The sequence below is a fragment of the Schistocerca cancellata genome, chromosome 1 (assembly GCF_023864275.1).
Source record: "Schistocerca cancellata isolate TAMUIC-IGC-003103 chromosome 1, iqSchCanc2.1, whole genome shotgun sequence".
Taxonomy (NCBI): Eukaryota; Metazoa; Arthropoda; class Insecta; order Orthoptera; family Acrididae; genus Schistocerca; species Schistocerca cancellata.
In genome coordinates this window covers 791,873,309-791,897,952 of record NC_064626.1, presented here as the reverse complement: position 1 = coordinate 791,897,952, position 24,644 = coordinate 791,873,309, and the positions used below count along the sequence as shown (strand labels likewise).

Here is a 24,644-nt window from a genome sequence, read left to right as displayed (position 1 = left end):
ATTTGGAACAAGCCTTCGAAAATATGCGGTGATGTTTGAGAACTTTAAGGCGTCCGTCTGTTGATGAATTTTGTTCTGTTATTTGCGGACGTGTATTATTTTCACCACGTGCTGTGCTGCCGCTATGTTCGCAGCCAGAACTAGCGAGTATTTTCGGCGAACACGGAAGCCATCGGCGCGTGCCACATGCGCTGCGCTAGTGTGACGTCACGCTTCCGTGGTAATGCATTTGGTCACGCAGCCCGACGAAAGTCCCTTTGTGATGCGCCTGGAGTGTAATTTGGAAGTCGGTCGCACCCGCACTCGCACAGCTTGTGTATCTTATTTGTTCTTTTTTTTTTCGCTCCTACTAATGGCTCATGGCTTATATGAGAAGCTGTGTATGGCTATACCGTTCACTTATTTTACGAGACCGAATTAACTGACACAGTGGCCAATGCACCGAACTTATACTGAGAAGGACCAGCGCTTTTCCTTGAATAACGTCAAGAAAACACCAAACTGATACCTTTAACTATGGAATTATCGATTGCTCATCTACTGCTCCGGCTATGTGATCAACTGGTATTTGACAGCACATGATTCACTAATTAAGTTTGGAAAACATCAGATATGTATTATCACGAACACGAATTATCTGTTATTCAAAGTATTTATTCATTTGCCTAGGAAAGCAATCAAAACAAACCTTTATGCACATTCTGTAACCTACTACTTCGGTCGCATAATCAAGCACACACCCGTCTTCATGCTTCCCGTAGCACTATGAACAAATCGATAAAAAACAGCTGTATGTTAAAAACGAGCAAGAGTAAAGCACTGATCATATGATCAGAGAGGGCGTCATGCTGAGTAGCATCAGACAGTGATTTATGGTGAATTCTACTTACTTGTAAGTTACCAACGACGCCACACACCTCAAAGCTGGATGTAGTGAGAGCCGGATTCAGGAATGCGTTTTATGCCGATTTACTCGATACCTATATATCGACATCGGCTATTTCTGCCGAAACCGTTGTAAGTAGGCTGTTTAGGCTTTTATGTTGGTAACGCCACGTAGCGCTCTGTATGAAAATCACTCACTGTGCTGTGTGCAATCTGTGGCTGGTTGGCATTGTTGGAATATTCAATATTGTAGTGTTGGGCAGTTGGATGTGAACAGCGCGTAGCGTTGCGCAGTTGGAGGTGAGCCGCCAGCAGTGGTGGATGTGGGGAGAGAGATGGCAGAGTTTTGAGGACGGACGATCTGGACGTGTGTCCGCCAGGAAAAACATCCATGGTCATCAGTCCCCTAGAACTTAGAACTACTTAAACCTAACTAACCTAAGGACATCACACAACACCCAGTCATCACGAGGTAGAGAAAATCCCTGACCCCGCCGGGACATTATTAAGGTAAATACATTGTTTATTCTCTATTAAAAACTTTCATTTGCTAACTATGCCTATCAGTAGTTAGTGCCTTCAGTAGTTAGAATCTTTTATTTAGCTGGCAGTATTGGCGCTCGCTGTATTGCAGTGGTTTAAGTAATGAAAATTTTTGTGAGGTGAGTGATTCATGAAAGGTAAAGCTTATTGTGAGTCAGGGCGATTCTTTTGTAGGGATTATTGAAAGTCAGATTGCGTTGCGCTAAAAATATTGTGTGCCAGTTTAGTGATGATCAGAATAAGTAAAGAGAAAACTGTCTGAGTACGCTGAGTTTTGCTCAGCTGTTTGAAAATCTAATAACGTAAGAGTTTTTCCAGCACTGTCATTCTTTACTTTCAAAGGGGAAATTTCACCGTACACCATGGAAATTATACAATGTGATCGGTATTTTGTAGACCATGAGTACAAGAAGCTATTGTCCGTGGAGCTAAAGTCGACAAAGTTCCAGGGCTAGAAAGTTTTAACAGCCGAGACGTCATCGCTTATCGGACATTTCACATCGCAGAGGTCTACAATAGAGAAATGGGTAAATCATATTACCTGTCGACCATGCCTTTCGTTTTCAGGACCAAGAATGAAAAATGTGTGCTGCAAAACCATGCTCCATTCATATTTTTTCCTGGAAAATATATAGAAGAACGTAAGTTACCAATGGAGACAATATAATTATTGTGCAATTTATGACCATAATCTACTTTCTACTGTATTTATTCCTCAGTCATTTGCACGTAATTAAATTTCTGCAATGGGATGATAGCGAACCGTATTGAATAAATTAAAAATCATTTGCATTAAGAATCTGAAACGTTCGTTCGTTCCATCCTCTGAGATACCGTAACATCACGCTATTTCTCTCGCGCGTTATCACCTAATCGCCTGTAATCCACACGCTGCTAGGTAGCCTGTGTATGGCGGCAAACAGAAATTATGCGGCGTATAGCACCGCTGATCCACAAGGAAACGTTTATCGGCGGGCACGGAACAAACCTTGGCATCATTACACTTATGAAGCTGGCTTGTCGTCTGCCTCGCTTTGATTCTTGAAGAAAAAGTTAAAGTAGTCATTAGCGGAATGCCAGTAATAAAAGTCCCGTAGCCATCTAACTGCATTCACAAAGTTTGCAAGGATCGACCACTGTACTGGACAACGTACACCGCCAACATTCAATACATTGCCTTCAGCTGGCGTCACTGCAACTTCCACACGTTCTCTCCACAAAGACGCAACAGGTCAATCCGAAACACTTTTAGGCTTCAGGAAAATAGACACAATTTTAACATTAGTGAATCCTCACCAGGTCTGTCACTTTCACTGTCTTCAGCTGGTAAATGGCTCCACGATCTAATACAGGCATCTTCCCATCAACCGTATACTAAGACGCAACTCTCCAAGAAAGAATCGCAGAAACAATGATCACAATTAAAGGCCGTCTGTAGGAACGCAGTTCAGAATCCTTGAAAGTCTTCCATTCCGGAAGAATAATTTTGTCGATCATCATGGACCACTAATTTACGACATTGCGATACAGAAACACTATCAACAGCAGGTCCAACCTACAGAACCAATATCTTGTCTCCAATATGCAGGGCTGCCTAACGACTAGCGACTCCCGTAATTGTTTAAACATTCCTGCCACTCATGCAAGCAGTTTCCCAACCAAGAAGCCTCAAGATCTAGCGTTAAAAGGTTTTTTGGCTTTTAACATTTAACCAAATATAACATTGATCTTGATAATTCATGGCAATGTTTGCCGACAAGATAAAGAATGCAACCTTTTAACACTAGATTGCGTACTCACGGCAGTTCTCCTTGGCCGTTTCTTGGTACGACTTGGAAAAAGAGAAAAATTAATGAATGATCGATGATGCGTCGGTTCTCGATTGTGTTTAGGAGACGTACGGATTGATTGCGTGAAAATAGTTTCTCAAATGACCTCTTAACCCGGATTGCTTTCACGCAATCAGACTCTTCAATGAAATTACCTAAGGGACCTATTTGAATAATAAAAAAAAATTGGAAATGAATGCAAAACAGTGAAATTTTGTAAAAAAAGTTGTCAGATCGTAAACTGAACACGTTAATGGTCTCCCAAATACAATCGACACACCGCGATAAAGAGCGAACCTGTAACAAAGTTCATTTAAACATAAACATTATTTGTGGTTAATTTAAAGAAAAGAATAAGCATAGATTTTCTGTATAGTGGAGGAAAAGTATATTCTCAAAGAAGAAAGGCGTTAAAGTATAAACATTACCAAATTTACAATGAATACAAAACTTACATTTTTATGTTTTTCTCATACATGGAGCAGTCCAACAATCGCTGCTTTTGTATGTGTGATATTTTGTAAAAAATTAAATGTCCTGGCGTGCGCGTAAGTATTTTTTTTTTGTCACTAAGTTTACAAAAGCGTTTTCTTTCTTGATGATAACGTGGTTTTTCACACTAAACTTGTAGCGGTGCTACACAAAACGTCTTAACAAGTCGGCAACCAAACATCAAAGGTAATGAATTACATGTTAACATATCGGCGACCAGAAGTACAACTAACTATAAAGACTCTAGAATTTTCCTAACAAATGATAAATTGTTCTTTCTTCTGTTTCGCAGCTTCTTGCTATCAAGCGCTGCGGCAATGATTCTAAATATCTGCGCCCAGCGAGTCATAGTATTTAAAAGTACCTTTTAAACGCTGGCCGCGCGTCTTGGTATAGGCGCACGTTATAAACAGATTTCGTTTCTTTGCTCTCGCGTTGTCATGCTTAGTATCATTACAAACTACAGCTTGGTGGCTGTCCTTTTCTCATATGCAAAATGTCTGAAATCCAATAATATCACAAAGAGCATAATGCATTCATTATCATTAGTCATGCACATTTCCCGCAAATTTCCTTTTCTCCGGAAAGTGCTCCTTCCTGCCAGGACTTCTCGCAAGTTGATTTCCAAATTAAGAAGGTGTGGAAAAGTACCTGAAATCGTGGAAACTCTCTAGTCCTTAAGCGAGCCAAATAGTCTCCGACATTCAGAATGTACCTTAAATCTTAATCTTAAGGCTGTATTTGAACACGACTCGAACTTGTAAGGACATTATGTGTACATTAACACAAAACGCTGCTTTGTGTAGCAGTTGTTATTATTGTGACTTTATTTTCATTGTCTATAGGCCTATTTCGGCTCAAAGGCCATTTTCAAGCACTCTGCAACATATAGTACGGTATTTAGATCCTATATCTGTGAGTTTTCGTAATAAATAATTATTTTGTACATTCGGTGTAAGACTTACTTCCATAATACGTCGTTGACTCTCTTGCTGTCAGATATCTTACTTGGTGCGTTTTTAAGCAGAGCACAGGCGAAATTATAAATTACTCGCTAAGTAATGTCTCAGTAGTGGAATTTTTCTTTGTTGGGAAGTATTGTTAAGATCTTGTTAACATTTTATAAGTTTGACAGCTTCGAGTTATGCCTTGTTTATATAAATCTTTGGAGTTGTGTGATAGTAAAATCTTTGCAGCTGTATATTGGTGTTCGTTTTATTAAATTATCCGTGGTCAATAATTTCAATAAAATTATCAAAATAGTTTTTATGTTTTAAATCGGTTTGTTCGTTTAAAATTTTTTCTGGATATATATTGCAGAGTGCTTGAAAATGGCCTTTGAGCCGAAATAGGCCTATAGCCAATGAAAATAAAGTCACAATAATAACAACTGCTACACAAAGCAGCGTTTTGGCTTAATGTACACATAATGTCCTTAAAAGAAATATATAACGCTGCAGGCCCAGAAGAATTTAAAATACGACTCGAACTGTTTGAACATAGTTCGGAAAATCTCGGGTTTTGTTTGATCTTTTGGATGACCTGTGATCTGGCGACATTTGTTGGAACTATCACAGTTATCTGTCTTAACGTTTTTAATGCAGTATTGATTTTAATAATAGAAACAATTGTGACACACGGACTAAAAAATCCTCAAGAATGCAGGTCATACTTAAAAACGTCAACTAATGAATAAATAAAAGATTTCAATCATCATTCTGTCCAGTTCTCGAGCATTCGCTTGTCCCCCGATCTAGTGACGTCTGATGGTACTATCTTCAAAACGTGTCTTGCCCCTGTAATTAATTCCTGCGATAAAAATTACGTCCTTCTATTACGATATATTTCCTTAGTTTGACATTTAATTCTTGGTTAATTGTCTTGACTGTTCCATCTGCATGTTACCGTCTTGTTTTCAAACTAATTAAAATATGCTAACCTTTTTATCTCTCATTCTAATATGTGAACAGGGATTGTACTCCTCATTTGCAGGCTACTTGGTAAATCATTATTGCCCCTCATAAACAAATAAAATATTATACTCAGCTCACTCGTGTAATATCTTTTTGACAACACTTTCGTCTTTGTTACTTTTGCTTATAAATCAGCATACATGTTATTATACTTGAATATCCATACATACCAGCACTGTATGAGAATTGGTATTATAAATTTGTTCGGACACAAAAGGAGTTTGTGCAGTGGTAGGATTTAATGCTATTTTCCCTAGTGCCTCACGAAATTATCAAATTTTAAGCAGAGCCCTAGCTTATTGTTGTGGTTAATTCGTAGTTTCTAACGTATCACTTGCACTAGCGCCGCGGGAGTCCAACGTCAGGTAATTGTTCGAACAAGCTCGATACTATGTCGAACACTGCGACGTATGTCGCACGTTCGAAGGCGAATATCATTTGCCCAGCCCTAGGAAATCTCCCCTACTGCACAGTTCATGCGTATTAAGGAAAAACCAACTCATCAGGTACAGCAGAACTGACTTATTCCTCCGAATGACGGCTCTTGCGTCCCTATAAAACGAGATCATTGGCCCATAGCTTGTCAAAATTAAAAGGAAAAAAAAAACTTGCCTCTATGAAAATTCGAATATGGTAACTGCTTATTGCTTAAGATCAACAGACTTGGGAATGGCTAGTTACATAATGATGCTAAATAACGCCAAAAGCAGCATATTTTTAGGTAAATTCTGAAAAATAACAACTGCTAATCTTTCACAAGCAGAACTCCCTGTATGGTGTCTTTATTATTGACTCGTTTCAGTTCGTGACGGCTTTCTGAAGTACTGATTCGTTGTAATTTTTTGCATACAGTTTTGTCTTTACTTCTTCCAAATCGCTGTAATAATTATTGCGAAATGGCCCTCGCGAAAGATGTGGTGTTGTGCAACACGGCTTAAACCCAACTGGACAATACCTATTGCTTCATGGAGCGTCGTAATCGCGGACTGGGTACATGTGTCGCACTTGAAACTACAGAGACGTTGCGTGGGTAATCGTTCGAAAGAGCAAAGAAACGCGTTTCTACGTCTCCCAATGGCAATCCCTTAAAAGGATGCATTGCCTTTCCTGGCCTTTGATTGGATGAAAGTTGAGAACATAGACTCCACAGTAGCTGGACAGCAGGGTCACGCCATCACTTCACTTTTAAGGGTTGAGTTTCTCAGTTCACTTTAGCAAGGAATGTTAAGACAGTGAGGTTGCTCTGACATGTACAAAGTGCGACAGTGCATTTTTTAATTCTTGTGTAATGTTTTCAGTGTGTCTGCGACGAAGTGTAGTGGCTCACATTGCACCTTGGCAATAAATTATTCCATCATCACTAAAAGTTACGAAATCATATAGGAGATTTAGAAAATCCTCGATCCTCATTAGAGTCACGATGAATGTAATCAGCCGACCTACAGCCGTTCGAGAACTTCTGCGAGATGGGAGCTACTATTTCTAAACGCATGATGAGTGGACAGTACTCTCCCAACGAGCGCCGGAAGTGTACGTGTTCCACTGCAACTCCCACGTGACCCGTTGGGCTGCAACAATCAGCCCACATCGTCACGTTTTCGAAACCAATTTCTAGTGGAGACGTTGCATTGTCTTCACAGACACGTAATCTCGACTGTTGGGTGCCACTCGAACTGGAGGTATCCAGTTCCAACATCGCGAGAGTAAAAGAAAGTTTCACTGCCGGTATTTCGATGGTAAGAAGAGGAGAGGTGGTGGCCTGAAGTTCGTGATAATCAGACTTTGTCCAGTAGCCTGCACTGAATTCCAAACAAGTCCACAATGTCTCCTACACTGAGGATATATACTGAAGAGCCAAAGAAGCTGATTCACCTGGCTAATATCGTGCAGGGCCCCCGTGAGCACGCAGAAGTGTCGCAACACGACGTGGCATGGACTCGACTAATGTCTGAAGTACTGCTCGAGGGAAATGACACCATGAATTCTGCAGGGCTGTCCATAAATCCGTAAGGGGTGGAGATCTCTTCTGAACAGCACGTTGCAAGGCATCCCAGATATGCTCAATAATGTTAATGTGAGGGGAGTATTGTGGCCAGCGAAAGTGTTTAAACTCAGAAGAGTCTTCCTGGAGCCTTTCTGTAACAATTCTGGGCGCGTGGTGTGTCGCATTTTCCTGCCGGAATTGCCCAAGCCCATCGGAATGCACAATGGACATGAATGGATGCAGGTGACCATACAGGATGCTTACGTACGTGCCACCTGTCAGAGTCGTATCTAGATGTATCAGGCGTCCCTTGTCACTCCAACTGCACACACCCCACACTATAACAGAGCCTCCACCAACTTGAACAGTGCCCTGCTGACATGCAGGGTCCATGGATTCATGAGGTTGTCTGAATACTCCTACACGTCCATATGTTCTATACAATTTGAAACGGGACTCGTCCGACCAGGCAACATGTTTCCAGTCATCAACAGTCCAATGTCGGTGTTGACGGGCCAAGGCGAGGCGTAAAGCTTTATATCGTGCAGTCATCAAGTACACGAGAGGGCCTTCGGCTCCGGAAGCCCATATCGATGATGTTTCGTTGAATGGTTCGCATGCTGACACTTTTTGATAGCCCAGCATTGAAATCTGCAGCAGTTTGCGGAATGCTTGCACTTCTGTCACGTTGAACGATTCTCTTCAGTCATCGTTGGTCTCGTTCTTGCAAGATCTTTCTCCAACCGCAGTGATGTCGGAGATTTGATGTTTTGCCGGATTCCTGATATTCACGGTACACTCGTGAAATGGTCGTACGGGAAAATCCCCACTTCATCGCTATCTCGGAGATGCTGGGCCCCACTGTTCGTGCGCCGACTATAACACCACGTTCAAACTTATTTAAATCTTGATAACCTACCATTGTAGCAGCAGCGATCGATCTGACAACTGCGCCAGACACTTGTTGTCTTATATTGGCCCTGCTAACCGCAGCGCTATATTCTGCCTGTTTACATGTCTCTGTATTCGAATACGCGGGCTATACCAGTTTCTTTGGCGCATAACGCTGTTAATGGTGGATCCAGCCGCCGGACGGGAAACTGAGCGCAACGCTCCTATTGAAGCTATCCTAGAAGAACAAGCTATGTGCCAGCAACGGACTTCGTCCTCTCCCTTCTTTCATCATCATACACTACAAATATGACAACACATCAAACGCACACCCGTTACAGCCACCTACACTCAAAATATGTGATCTCCCATTAATCTTGACGTCCCCAAATATCTGGTTTGTTCAGAAACAAAACTGAAAAAAATGTATGAAGCATATGTCAAGCTAGCAGGGGACATTAACCTGCATGACTGTCTGTTCATTATGGAGAAATGAACACTATTACGTAATTATTATAAAGCTTCCTATATTTATTAGTCGGTAATTCACTCCTTCTCCACAAGACATGTTCAGAAACGTCTAACTGTGTACCAGCCACCTAAACAAATTGGAAATTTGTGGTAAGGACAATGGGACCAAACTGTTGAGGTCACTGGTCCCTAGGCTTACGCACTACTTAGTCTAGCTTAAACTAACTTACGATAAGGACAACACACACATACCCATGCCCGAGGGAGCACTCGAACCTCACCGGCCGCGGTGGCCGTGCGGTTCTAGACGCTGCAGTCCGGAACCGCGGGACTGCTACGGTCGCAGGTTCGAATCCTGCCTCGGGCATGGATGTGTGTGATGTCCTTCGGTTAGTTAGGTTTAAGTAGTTCTAAGTTCTAGGGGACTGATGACCTAATATGTTAAGTCCCATAGTGCTCAGAGCCATTTGAACCATTTGACTCGAACCTCCGACGGGGGGAGCCGCGCGAACCGTAACAAGACGCCCAAAGACCGAACGGCTACCCCGCGCGGCGCCACGTAAACGTGACGTTATTAAAAACACAACACGAAACTGATTTTATCTATCTTGTACTGGAACACAGAGCAGGCACTCGGAGAAACGCAGTTCGTCCACTTGCTGGAGCTGACAGTAAACAAACGGAAACAGAATGATAATGCATACCAGTCATTCAGTCAACTGTCTTGAGTGGAAGGCTTATGTGAGTATATTTTACGCCAACGAATACAGGATACAACTACTTATTAATGGCCTATGTAAAAAGGGTAAAACCGGTGACATGTTAGAAAGCGATACGCATTTATCTTAGAAACGCCAGTCTCCTGTTCAAGCTGTCGCTGCTCACGATTGGATTCAGTGCAGCAAAAGTGAGACAAATCATTTCAGAGGCTTCATCTATGCGACTGCGCTGCATACGGTTGAAGCTTCCCTTTCCCTGGAGCATTCCAACAAGACGACAAAACATTCACCGGGAAGGCGGGTTCTTGTCAGCAGCATTACGCCTACTTCCAACCACAATAAAAGAAAAGCAATGATCACATTGTTCTTAATAAAAGAGTACCTTTATTGTACACAACACACCCTTTAAAAGTACTATAGTACTGTACTACATGTACTGGTATTGTAAATGAAAAAAACATTACTGCACTGTTATGCTTACTTACATTCTCTCTGTAAGAAATAAAATTATAAGAAATGCAATCGGTTGGTTGATTTCCTCGTGGTAGCTAAACGTCTGCACAAAAAAACTACTTGGAGTCGCAAGACAAATAGCATACGTTATATATACCTAAGACACAATTATTGTACGCTGCGTGGATATGGGCCACTGTGAGCAAAAGAAGAAAACAATTTCAGATAACTGGGCTCAACAACCCCTCGCGGTCTCACAACGTCATAGACTCTCTTTTCTTTCCAGTTCTACCAAATACTTACGTGTTGCGTTCTTGCCTTGCAACTTTTCTTTCATTTTGTAGACGACAGACGCTGTTCAACACGATACTTAAACATACGCAACTTGTGATGGCTCTTCTCAGCAATGGACAACCTTCCGCTCAGCTCGCTAGGTACGCACTCCTCTAGCCCTGTCACTACATACACGCGACGCCTATGATACAGTTGTCAGCCAATGGAACGCTAACTTTAACAGCAGGCTTTTAAATTAGTTTCCCACTAATCTTGAAGGCGCCTAGGAACTGGTCCAATCTATTTTCTTTTCACACTTTCTTTTCTCTAGCCCACATTTTTCAAAACTCCATATTTGAGAGCAGTGACAGGCACACTCCCTCAATGGGTGGCTGTAGAGTCATACTACCGTGATAGAGAGGAAAGGAGGCTCATTCACGTCGTCAGACATCATTACTGGCGGGACTGTACATACAAAATCAGTAACGTGGCGACATCGGAGGAGGTGATACCGAAAGAGAGATAAAATTAAATTGCTCTTCCATGAAGCAGGGAAACTCGCTTGCGAAGCAGTCAGACTGATAGAAAAATGCAGAGGAACAGAGCAGGACTGTAGTGCAAGGCCAAGTGACTGACAGGTCGAAATGGCTTCACTCATAGGGAAAGACGGAGATCGCCACGGAAGTTCAGTTGCAGGGAAGGAAGTAAGTCTCATTAACGGGTGTCGAAAACTGCCTCTTCTGAAACTGCAGTGTAGTCGTAGTCGGCACGGTAACATAAGTCAGATCTGTTGCTTGAGATTACAAGTGGGGTACTCAAACCTTGCAGTAACCAGAAAAACAATTAGACTAGTAACATGAAGTAACGCGAAATATAATTACTTGTCATGAACACTGGATTGAAAATACGGCTTTGGTGGGAAAGGTTTAGTGACGTGAGATAATAAATATGATTCGTCCCGTAACGACGGTGGAATTGTGGTGTGGAGAAGACCAAATATTTAGAGCTGCGAGAAGAAAGTAACGGCAGTGGTTCTGTGCATTCCGCTAATGAAAGAGGGGGAATAGTATTCACAGCTGGGAATTTTTAGGTAACTTGCACTCTATGAAAATGGCGACAGTCAATTTACGCAAAAAACTGCTAGTAAATTGGAATTACAGAAGAAAGAAAGGTTACGGTTTTTAACATTCCGTTGACGAATAGGTCTGAAGATTTCTACTTCCAGAAGGACAATCGCGTGAGGCATTGCACAGACAGAGAAATATATGAAAGTGAGAGTAAAAATGACACGTACACTGTCTGCTCAAAAGTATCCCGACATCTACTAGTGGACATTAATAGGGGTGTCATGACCCTGTCATGCTGCAAGCTGAGATTAACAGTTATCCTCTCCGAACTGTTCCTCTGCTGTACGCAGTACACAACGCCGTAAAACGTGTTCCTATCCTCCCTCATTTTAGCAATTTCTTCAGCGCTAGAGGGGTGTAACCTCCCCCTCGCTTATCGACCTTAATGACAGTGAAAAATTAAACCGCGTGTACCTAATGGAAATTTGGGAAAAGCAATCGTCACCGAAGTTAATTTGTCGGTAAAGAGGGAGGAAAGGGTTCCGTCTAAATGAAAGGAAAAATGCAAATGAAACTGGTGGAAATTAATTTTGAAAAGGGGTAAAGTTAATAAAGAAAGTAAATGTGCGGCCGTTACGTTAACAATTAACTAGCGGTAATTAGATATTTGAGATTTGGGGGAAATTACGGTCACCAGTCCTAAGGACAATTACTATAGTAACTGAAAAAGAAAGGTTATTACACGTATAATTAGCACTAGAAGCGTGGCAACTGAAGGTTGACACGTGTAGTGTGAAAACTGAAAGTTTGTCAGAAGTAATAAATTTCGCTACACTCTGACTTAATTTAGCAAAACAATTAATAAAACTGGAAAATCGAAAGTTAATTTAGTGACTGAAGTTAATAGTGAACTTTCTTTCTGAAGCACATCGAAAATCAGTAAAATACGGTTAGTCTTGGACTACCTCAACAATCATTTCAAAAGCTACTTGAATATACGAAATTTAGAAATAAGAGATTTAACTTTGAACTTGAATTAAATGATTCTGAACAATTAACAATAGTAAAATTTAGTACGTACCAAGCTGAGCTGCAGTCACAGATAAGCTAAAATACGGTAACAAAACTCGCACTCTTAATTTGTGCTTGTGTAATCTAAATATTGTAGCCGGCTATGAATACCTTAACTGAACTTTGAAATTAAAGCAGTGAAATCGAATGATGCTGGCGTTTGAATTTCAACGACACTCGGGTTCATTCCGGAAAAGGAAGGGACCCTGCTTGGTAATGCAATTGGGACAATGAGGAACAAAGGTTCATGCTATGTTGCTGTAATTTAGTTATGAAAACGGAACAGTTTGAAAAGCTGAGGTCTGCCATACAGTTCTAAAACTTTACGAGCTTCCAGTCTTCCTTGTTGGTTGATTGAAGGTTTGAAGCCGTCGATCGAGGAGGTGGCGACAGTCACTCATTGTCGGCCGTCGCTGTTGCAGAAGCTGGATGTTGGCGCGCCTTCTTCTCGACACGGTCACCAGGCGAAACGGGCTCTTGATGTGCACCAGTTAATGCTTCCCGTCCGCGACACCATGTCGGAAACTATCATGGCAAGTCGAGCGCAATTACATGCTGCCCAACCCCGAAAGCGCGGCAACTCGCGGGAGCGTCACACAACACACCTGCTCCACTGCACCACCCCAGCCAGACTCCCCTCTGCCCCCGTTCCACGCGACAGAGTTAACACTAACAAAGATCCTAAACACTTTGGTTCTCCACACGACCTATCGATGTATTCGTTCGATAGCATAGTTTTCCCTAGGCCAGACCCAGCGTATAAATACAAATAATATTCACAAAACAAACCAATTACAAATCGACATAAATGCATATATATATATATATATATATATATATATATATATATATATATATATATAGTAAAACAATTACAATATACAAAGACACAGAAATGTTATATCTTCAGGTAACAAAATAAGGAAAAAAATTTGCAGTGCAATAGATGGAAATAGGAGGATATGCATTTCTGGCGTTACAGGGGGACAACAAACTAACCACAAAAACATCCCCATTCCGTAACACCACCTGCTCCCTACTTCACTGTTGGCACTGCACGTGATGGCAGGTAGCGTTCTCCAAGCATTCTCCAAACCCAAACACTTCCATCGGTTTGCTACAGGTTACAGCGTCATTCATGATTCCAAGTCATTCGTTCCCAGTCATCCACAGCCCAGTGGCGTCGGTCTTTACGGTACCTCAAGCGTCGCTTAGCACTGACAACAGAAAGGTATGCCAAGCGTTCGACCATTGTACCCCAGTCTTGTTAACTCTCTACGAATAGTCATTGTGGCAGCTAGACTTCTGGTAGTTTGGAAGTCACAAATGATTCCTTCCGCTGGTTTCACGCTATTTTTCACTGCCAACTACCGTAATGCTTGACAATCCCTGCCCACCAGTACGTGAGGTCTGCCTGGCCCCAAGTTAGCTGTGCTTTTTCCTTCTCATTTCCAATTCACAATCACATCACCAACGTTTGACTCCTGGAGCTTTAGGGTTGAAATGTAAATGTCCCTCATGGATCTGTTACCTAAGTGACAGCCAATGACTAGTCCACGTTGGAAGCCACAGAGCTGACCTGGCGCTCTCCTTTTATACTGGCAGGTCCATTTCTCGCGACATCTAGCGGCCGACTCCTCAATACACAGGAGTGTCCGGAAACTTTGGATCAGATGGTATAGCTCTTTTGGTAAATGTGACAAATTTTTCCAAAGTGAGCCTCCAATATGTACCAAATAAAATGTTTACAGTTAAGAGTTTGTGAGTAATTTTGATTTCTCGGAGTGGACATGGACTTTAAATGTGAATACAATTCAAAAACTGAGGATCGTTGGCCTATCAATCGAGAAATGCACAGTGTAGATAACTGAAAAGGACCATTCCGTGTCCACTCACCTAGGCCCCCGTGCTGGACCATCACGGACTTCGTCAATACTAACCCCAAGAGCGACTTTGCGCAGAGCGAGCGTTAATTTGGGGTGCCTTCGAGCTTTTATATGTCCGAAAATATTTTTTGAAAGAAATGAAATGTGGCCATCTTGTTCAATTTCACGCGTTCACCTAAGAAGGATAATGAAAAGAATTTCAATGGCCATATTCGGCCTGAAAAATTAGATAAGGTCGGCCGAAAAAATTGGTACCCGAAAAAATTTCAAAGTTTGGCTTCTTATATCTCGGGGACAAAATGACGAACTTGAAAGTTGGCATGCAGTGATCTAACGACACCAAGTTCTCAGATACAAACTTTCGTTTATGTACCACTTTCCAGAACTTAATAAATGAAATGCCATATTGAAGATTTTATAAAATTATAAAAAAATGCTAAATTTTCAATCTGATTTTGCAAAAAGCAATGTTCTGTAAAACTTTCCAAACAGAGATCATTAGAAAGAACATGATTCTAACAGCTAAAAAAGTGTATCTGATTATCCAACGCGAGCTAACAATGCTACATAATCTGAACTAAAGTTGGAAGCGAAACTCGCGGCACGAAAAAAATATAAGCTTTGGAATCTATTTCTCATATAGTAAACGCTTACAGAACACGAACCTTAATATGCCAGTAGCACAAGAATGTGGAATACAAAATTTCATTCACCGACTGTTTTTCAACAATCTGCAAATGCGTCAAAAAGATGACGATTCTGTGAAATGTAAAACTAGGATATATTCGACAGGTCTTTTACAAATGCTAGTTTCTACTACAGCTTCAAAACCTGTCTCATTCGAAACAATGTGTTTTAACCCCCCCCCATCCCGCCTGATCGCCTCGGAACAGTGGGTTTAATTTTCAACATGGGCTGTCAGTGCTACATAAAATGTGGCAGAGATCCGGAAGACTCAGCATGTCAATTAAGTTTTAAATTTAGCTTCTTACATCACGTGGATTAAAGGCATAATAAACATCAAACTTTAGACACAACAACTTAGCAACGTAAGGTTTTCCGATATAAAATATCATTCACGTATTGCTTTCTAAATTTCTACAAAATCAGTGTAAACTTTATTTTATTTTTTGTTAAAGTTACAGAAATAGATCAAAAGTCATTCAGTTTGCTTTTAAAAAATCTGTTTCCCATTATTGATTTCAAACTAATCACAATTGGAAGGAGCGCTCATTCAGGCATGCCTAAAAGCGCGTTTGGTTATCCAATGAGCGCTAATACTATCTGAAGATGACGGAGCAATAGGCTGCATTTCGGCAGCCTATTTGTATTGTCTGTGTCACGTTGCAATTGGTTTTTGTTCTTAAACTGGCAAGTAATATCTTACAGTACAGTATTGGTCCATGGAGACATTAGCACTGCCGGTTTAAGAACGCGCCCCGTCAACCCTGAGGCCATAGGGGTCACGCCCGATAGCCGTGCAATACCAGCCCCAGGTTCACAGAATTGTAGTTTGCTTTCTCAACTTAGTTCCAAAGACTTGGGACAATACCTGTCTGCTTGCAAAGCCATTTGCTAAGTACCTTATACCGATTCTCAAATCTAATGATATTTGGTACTGGAAAACCCTATGTTGTTGTGTCCAAAGTTTCATGTTTGTCATGCCTTAAATCATCGAGATATAAGAAGACAAATTAAAATCTTTATTCACATTGCGAATTTTCCGGGTACTCTGCCTCAATTTATGTAGTATTGATAGCCCATTTAGAAATTTGAACCCACTGTTCTGGGGCGGTCAGGGGCGGGGCTTAAAACACATTGTTTCGAAAGATACTGATTTTGAAACTTTAATATCAAAGGGTTCAAATGGCTCTAAGAATTATGAGACTTAACTTCTGAGGTCATCAGTCCCCTAGAATTTAGAACTACATAAACCTAACTAACCTAAGGACATCACACACATCCATGCCCGAGACAGGATTCGAACCTGCGACCGTAGTGGTCGCGCGGTTCCAGACTGTAGCGCCTAGAACCGCTCGGCCACTCCCTCCGGCAAAAAAACAGAATTGGTAAAAGGAGTGTCGAATATAACCTATTTTCACCTTTTCACAAAAATCGTCACCTCCTTGACGAATAAGCAGATTATGGGAAAATATTAGGTGAATGAAATTTTGTATTGTACATTCTTGTGTTACCGGCATATTAAGTTTCATATTCAGTAAGCGTTTTCTCTACGAGGAAAAGATTCTTTCAGTGCCGCAATTTTCGCGTCCAAATTTGATTCATATTCTCTAGCATTGTTAGCCTGCGTTGGATAAGCAAATACACTTTTCAGCTGTTAAAATAATTGTCTTTCTGATGAGACCTATTTGGAAAGTTTTATAGAACACTGTTTTTTGCAAAATCAGATTGAAAATACAGCATTTTTTATCTTTTTACAAAATCTTCAATTTCGCATTTCATTATTCATTGCTGGGGAGTGGTACACAAACGAAACTTTGTATCTGAGAACATTGTGTCTTTAGCTTACTACATGCGAACTTTCATGTTTGACATTTAGTCCCAGAGACATAAGAGTTTGAATAATTTGAAATTTTTTCCGGCGATTTGTCCAAAATTTTCTGGTTGAATATGGCTCGTAAAATTCTTTTCATTATTATTCTTACGTGAATGCATAAAATTGTACAAGATGGCCGCATTTCATTATTGCCGGAGATATAACAGCTCAAAGTCGCCAGAAATTCATGCTCTCTCAGCGTAAAGTCGCGCATGGAATCAAACTAGAGACCATATCGCGATCAATATTATTTCGACGCGCGTTAAATTTTACTAATGTTCAGCAGGGCCATGGACAACTGTTCATATAAAATTTCGTCGAAATCTGTGATGATCGAGCACGAAAATATTCCGAAATTAGGCGATTTGACATGGAGTGACCCAAAAAGAAACAGTAAGACTGCAACAAAAATATGGAACCGACGATTAGATGTAATTGTAAGTGTAATAAAAAATGAAATGGAGCTAGGCTAGATATTGAAACGTCCCCTTTGAAAAATTGTACAGGACTGAGCTTAAACTGACACACAATATTTTTAGCGCAACGCAATCTGACTTTCAAAAATCCCTACAAAAGAATGGCCCTGGCTAACATTAATCTATACCTTTCACAAATCACTTACCTCACCAAAAATCTTCGTTACTCGAACTACTGCAATACAGCGAGCGCCACTACTGCCAGCTACATAAAAGATTCAAACTACTGAAGGCACTAACTACTGATAGGCATAGTTAGCAAATGAAAGATTTTAATAGAGAACAAACAATGTATTTACCTTAATAGTCATAATATATATAGCAGTTCATGACATCCATTCTGTACTCAAAAATCCACCATCTCATTTTCCACATCCAACACTGCTGGCGGCTCACCTCCAACTGCGGAACGCTACGCGCTGTTAACAACCAACAGCCCAACACTACAATGGCAGACAACAATGCAAACTAGCCACAGACTGCACACAGCACAGCCAGTGATTTTCATACAGAGCGCTACGTAACGTTGCCAATAAGAAAACATAAACAGCCTACTTACAATATATACCAAGAATAATGGATGATCGATCGAGCAACATGGCTTCCATAACATAAATAAAGACCAAGACGCGCAGGGTAGCCGCCACGGTTCGTGCCCCCCCCCCTCCTCCCTGCCCCTCCCCCCCCCCCCTCCACCGTCGGAGGTTCGAGTCCTCCCTCAGGCACGGGTGTGTGTGTGTGTTCTCCTTAGTGTACGTTAGTTTAAGTTAGATTAGGTAGTGTGTAAGCCTAGGGACCGATGACCTCAGCAGTTTGGTCCCATAGGAACTTACCACCACTACCAAAGACCGAGAGGTCGACCTAATGAATATTAGACAACATAAAACACGCACGATATTGCTGAAGACCGTAAAATTAATGGGGAAGTCTGTGTGATGTCTGTATCCAACAATGGATATGAAATAGCCTTTGTTGGGATAGCTATGTCACACACAACCTCGGCGGCCACTGATGACAAACATTTTTAATATTCAGAAGTATTTCGTTTCGATTTTTCTGTCTGTCGACTCATATCTCTCCTAACTTCCAAATTCTTGTGTTTAAAATATTGTACGCCTGAAGCTGTTGACTTTGGTGACATGCAGAGAGCTGAAAAACTTAATTTCATATGTCCACGTATGTGGATGTGATGGTCAACTGACATTCTACTAGAAGAATGTGAAGGTGACTGAAATGGCGCTTTGTTGCACAATATTACAATACATACCTGAGACAGTGGGGAAGAAGCGTTCCAAAGTATACTTCGGCACTGTCGAATCTAGTGGAAACAGAACAAGTAGGAATATAAATTTCAGCTCAGGGGACATTTCGTTGCCGTAATTTCATGTATTATGTAGACAGCTCCAGTTAACTAAGGATCACAGTTCTGACTGGAATTCTGCAATAAGTGCTGTGTTTTTGTATTGCACTGCCTGGTGCCAGTAAACAAGTCCAAGGCAGCTGGCCGTTACGGCGTAAAAGACGCACTACTTTCGCCGGCCTTTCGTGTGACGTAACGATGACGACAGCAGAGAAAGTCTCCAGCTCCAGTGGCCTCACAGCCTCCCGTTGGTGCAGGCCATGGCGCGGCCTCAGAAACTACTGCGTCACTCCAGGCTCCTCAATGTAGGCCACTTTCTGCAACCACTGAACACTCTTGCTCACACATTTCAAAGTTTATAAACCGTCTTCAGTGTACAGCGTATTTCACAGAATGAGATATTTTTGCTTTTCATCTTACCCAGAGATGGATAATTTGTTAAAAATATTCTGAAGGTTTCGAAATGAATGTTTGTTTTTAGCACGAGAAACAAAAAATTGAAAACTAACATTCGCTGCGCCAATCAGAAAGAAACAACAAAAAAGCATTCTTTGATGCAGGGGATTAAGTATTCCAACACCACGAAAAAATTATCAGATCATATTCATGGCTGCACGGGGACTTGCGCTAAGGTGAACGTAACATGTTCAGTCACAAGAAATATTGTATCACACCGGCGTTTTTCTTTTCAGAACTGATGGAAGTAAACTGGGAATTAACTGTAGCGAAGATCGATTAAAGCAGAGTAATATTGAGGACAACGTATCTGAAGCACAGGAAATAGTCATGTCCTTGAAAGAAAACTAAAAACTTCTCCATTACGTGGTAGTATGAAATCTGGGACAATTTTTAACACTAAGAGACACGACGAAGCTGCGTTCACAGTTTTGCTGTGGAGAACAAATGCTATTTTCTTACTACACTTCTTCCGCTCAGTTGCGTTTATTGTTTTAATTTATTTTCAGTCGATTTCGAAGATTTGTGCTTCATCTCGTGGCTCTTTAGCACTGTTATCGAAGTGATGTTTCTCACGACACGAGTAAGCTGTTAATTTACTCCAGTTTCCTCCAGTGTGGTAAATAGTAAGACTCGCAGTTTTTAATTGTTTTTACCACCGGTTGTTCAAGTTATTTTCACAGTGACACCAATGGAAGAAATTGTCGTCATAACAATTTAGTCGCATAGGTAAGTAGGTGGTGACATACAGTTTTGTCCAACGATTAGGGGGTAAACGACAAACCTCTTCGAGCCGGCCACTGTGACCGAGCGGTTCTAGTCGCTTTAGTCCGCAACCGCGCTGCTGCTACGGTCGCAGGTTTGAATCCTGCCTCGGGTATGGATGTAGGTGATGTCCCAAGGTTATCTAGGTTTAAGTAGTTCTAAGTCTATGGGACTGATGACATCAGATGTTAAGTCCAATAGTGCTTAGAACCATTTGAACCATTTGACAGACCTCTTCACAGCGTTTTATGGACTGAAGGCACAGCACTATTGACAGTTGTAAGCTGCACAGCATACTTGTTAAGCTCTGCACCATCCCCAGTGGCAGTTAAGACTGCCTAATTGTCTTGCACCCGTCGTGTGTCATTTATTATCAGAATGTGGGATCGTTACGAAGTCAGTCATAGCACTACATTGCAAATGTATCTCAATAGCTCTACATGCTTAATGAAGGTGTCTCGAACATCAAATATAGGCCAGAAAGTACTAAATGGTAACCCCCTTCAGTAGATTTAGCTATAATGTGTTCCTGGTATCCGTTACCATTACTTCACGTCACTGAGGACATGCATCCAGTGTGCAATTAATAGTAAAGAGGAAGAGGGCAGAGAGGGGGAGGGGAGGAAGAAGGAGATAGGAAGGGAGAAACTAACAAGTATCACAGGTGCCTGCTACGTGTCAAAAATAACCCCAAGATTTTGTCGTATTTTCAAGGAAAAACCATGAGACGGCGCTAGTGATTCAGCGAGCCGAATGGTTTTCCCTTGCTGGCGGCTGTAGCTCGATTTCGTTAAGAGCCGAATAGAACGGTGACAGGATAAGCTCGAACAACACCACGGGCTGATAAGTTCTCCTCTGTTTGTGAGCAAATAACTGCCTGCGATATGTCGACGATGCTTCCTCGTGTCAGCGACTTGGTCACTCCCTGCCCACAGTGGACAGATTCTGTGATGCTGCAACGTTCAGGACATTTAGCAGACACTGGCTCTGTATAATTGCGAATAAAAGTAGCAGACTAATAACTGGAACTGGCTCTGTATAGTTACGAATAAAAGTAGCAAACTAACACTCTACTGGTAAGTCAATATTACTCAAAAAGTGCGTGTATGAAGCAACATAAGGAGATACTTTCGCCACGCTTCATTCGCAATGGGAGAAGGAAAGGGAGGTTGGTTGGTTGGTTTGAGGAAGGAGACCAGACAGCGTGGTCATCGGTCTCATCGGATTAGGGAAGGATTGGGAAGGAAGTCGGCCGTGCCCTTTCAGAGGAACCATCCCGGCATTTGCCTGGAGTGATTTAGGGAAATCACGGAAAACCTAAATCAGGATGGCCGGACGCGGGATTGAACCGTCGTCCTCCCGAATGCGAGTCCAGTGTCTAACCACTGCGCCACCCCGCTCGGTGAAAGGGAGGTTGAAATGACAGCATGAAGTACTCTCGAGCATGCGCTGTGGCCATGGTTAGACGAGTATCGATGTACATGTACACTGATTTACCTTCCACATCAAAATCCATCTATCACAGTTCGAAGGTTGGCGTATGATTAGTACAGAAGCATCATATTGATGATTTAAAGTGTAAGTTAATCACCAGTTTAGTGTTCTCATGCGTAGCACATCGCGTTTCGAGAATTTATTCCCATTTGCGAGTGTTGTGGTAGTTTACATTTTTTAAAATATGATTTCCATCTCTCTTTTTCTGAAGTTATCTTTTAATGTTCTCAAAGTACATGCCTCCTTCATCAAGCAGAAATTCTCACTCACTCAACGTATCATTCACAGTACTTTTTTAATTAAAAAACCGTAACTACAGCAGTAAGTTTAATATTGAAATTATTGTTGATCCGGTTGCAGGCTTTCAAGAAACATGGTGGAAGATGATATCTCCGACAACTTCCGATGTTTCGACGGGTGAACTCCACGTCGCTTTCAAGCTTTTGCGTTGGTACCGGTCATCCTGTGGAATGTAGCGACACAGAGCTTATGGCGTGGACTTCCAGCTATTGGAATAGTGTTATTACGAAATAGTTGAGATTAAATTAGCAAGTGACCTTATAAATACATATAAAGGTTTTTGCTTTGAATCCTGCTCCTCCCTGGTCAATTAAGAGAGGAACAGAGCTAAATCTACTTGGTCACCAGTGGTAATTAATATTTACTATCGGTATCGTCCGAAGTTGGTCATCGTTGGATGCACTGCCTTTCTGTATATGACATATTATGGTCCTCGCTTTCTCCTAATAACGAAGTCCTCCTGAGTAATCCCTGCCCGAAGATTTGAATGGGGGACTATTTTACCTCCGGAATATTTTACCCAAGAGGACGCCATCATCATTTAACTATACAGTAAAGCTGCATGCCCTCGGGAAAAACTACGGCCGTAGTTTCCCCTTGCTTTCAGCCGTTCGCAGTACCATCACAGAAAGGCCGTTTTGGTTAGTGTTACAAGGCCAGATCAGTCAATCATACAGACTGTTGCCCCTGCAACTACTGAAAAGGTTGCTGCCCCTCTTCAGGAACCACACGTTTGTCTGGCCTCTCAACAGATACCCCTCCGTTGAGGTTGCACCTACGATACGGCTATTTGCATTGCTCAGGCACGCAAGCCTATCCACCTACGGCAAGGTCCATGGTTCACGGAGGGTTCATGGGGGCAGCGGAACGTAATGGACATTGTCTTGAAAGGAGGATATAAGATGAACATCAACAAAAGCAAAACGAGGATAATGGAATGTAGTAGAATTAAATCGGGTGATTCTGAGGGTATTAGATTAGAAAATGAGACGCTTAAACTAGTAAATGAATTTTGCTATTTGGGGATCAAAATAACTGATGATGGTCAAAGCAGAGAGGATTATAAAATGTAGACTAGCAATGGCAAGGAAAGTGTTTCTGAAGAAGAAACATTTGTTAACATCCAGTATAGATTTAAATGTCAGGAAGTCGTTTCTGAAAGTATTTGTATGGAGTGCAGCCATGTATGGAAGTGAAACGTGGACGATAAATAATTTAGACGAGAAGAGAATAGAAGCTTTCGAAATATGGTGCTACAAAATAATGCTGAAGATTAGATGGGTAGATCACATAACTAATGAGGAGGTATTGAATAGAATTGGGGAGAAGAGGAGCTTGTGGCACAAGAGAAATTTTTGGCACACCTTGACTAGAAAAAGGGATCGGTTGGTAGGACATGTTTTGAGGCATCAAGCGAACACCAATTAAGTATTGGAGGGCAGCGTGGAGGGTAAAAATCGTAGAGGGGGACAAAGAGAGGAATACACTAAGCAGATTCAGAAGGATGTAGGTTGCAGTAGGTACTGGGAGATGAAGAAGCTTGCACAGGATAGAGTAGCATGGAGAGCTGCATCAAACCAGTCTCTGGACTGAAGACCACAACAACAACAACATGGTCCTCGCCGACTACCGATGGTTTAAATTTCCTGGAACTGCGCTCTCTAGCTGCACTAGTGCCTTGAAAGTGATTGAGTGTACAACTGTCAAAATATCAGCGATAGCTGAAGACTTCACCAGGCTGCACTCTCGTAGGTTATCAGAACACTTTATACGCCAGAAAAAACTCTCTAGACCACTTTACACGCCGGGAGAAATTCTAATTCCACAATATAGATGAAATAAGCACCAAATTAAATTATATCATTTAGTAACAATCCCTAAAAACACTGTTGAGTAATGTAATAGCTCGTAAGCCGCAGCATATCTATGACCTTTCTTAGCCAGTCCCGGAATATTTTATTCACTTCTTAACAACGTCTGGAAGGTTGTCCGGTGAAGCCACGCCCACGTATGGATTTCCCCGAAGTGAGTACACACACGCAACCACTGCGGCCTTGACCGAGACTCACCTTCTTCGGCGGACAGCTCCTCGCCAGCGGCAGCCGCTAGCAGCAGCAGGAGGAAGGGAAGCTGCACCAGCCGCAGCCGCAACAGCGGCTTCCCCTCGGCTACGTCGTCCATCGCGGTCCCCAGCCGCCGGCCTAATGTCCACTGCGCCCGCCTGCTCCACCGCCACCGCCACCGCAGCACCAGGGCCTGCTTCATACACTCTGCTTTCGCGCCTTTCCCTTCGCCTTAGTCTTCCCCTTTCCCTTTCTCCGTAGCTGTTGCGTCACCACGGTTACGGCCGCCCTCGCGGGGAAAGTGGACCACACCACACACTCGACAACTGTTGCGTCTGCTGTTTATGGTTGCCGAACTTTCTTCAGTCCCCTCTCCTATCGGCGTCTGCCAGCAGGCGCTGGCACACTTCACTGCAGTGGCGTTGTTGTCATGAGTCAGAATGTTTGTTTGATCCAACTGTCCACTATAGTCTGACTCCTCGTACGTGCACAGCTAGTACCTCTCCCTACATTCATTTTAAACCTCTTACTGTATTCAAATCTCCCTCCCCAATTTCCATCCCAATAATTCTTTCTATTACCAAATTAGCGGTTTCTTGATGCTTTAGAATGCGTCCCATCAACATATCCCTTCTT

The 24,644-nt window shown here is 42.0% G+C and overlaps 1 protein-coding gene across 1 annotated transcript in view; it reads right to left on the bottom strand.

Moving 5' to 3' along the window:
• The window catches only part of LOC126103914 (uncharacterized), a 90,577-nt gene extending 76,008 nt beyond the window's left edge, over window positions 1-14,569 (bottom strand). Inside the window, exon 1 of the mRNA XM_049912334.1 lies at window positions 14,548-14,569. Within this exon, the coding sequence (XP_049768291.1) occupies window positions 14,548-14,569 (22 nt within the window). The remainder of the gene's footprint in view (window positions 1-14,547) is intronic.
• Between the last annotated feature and the right edge of the window lie 10,075 nt (window positions 14,570-24,644).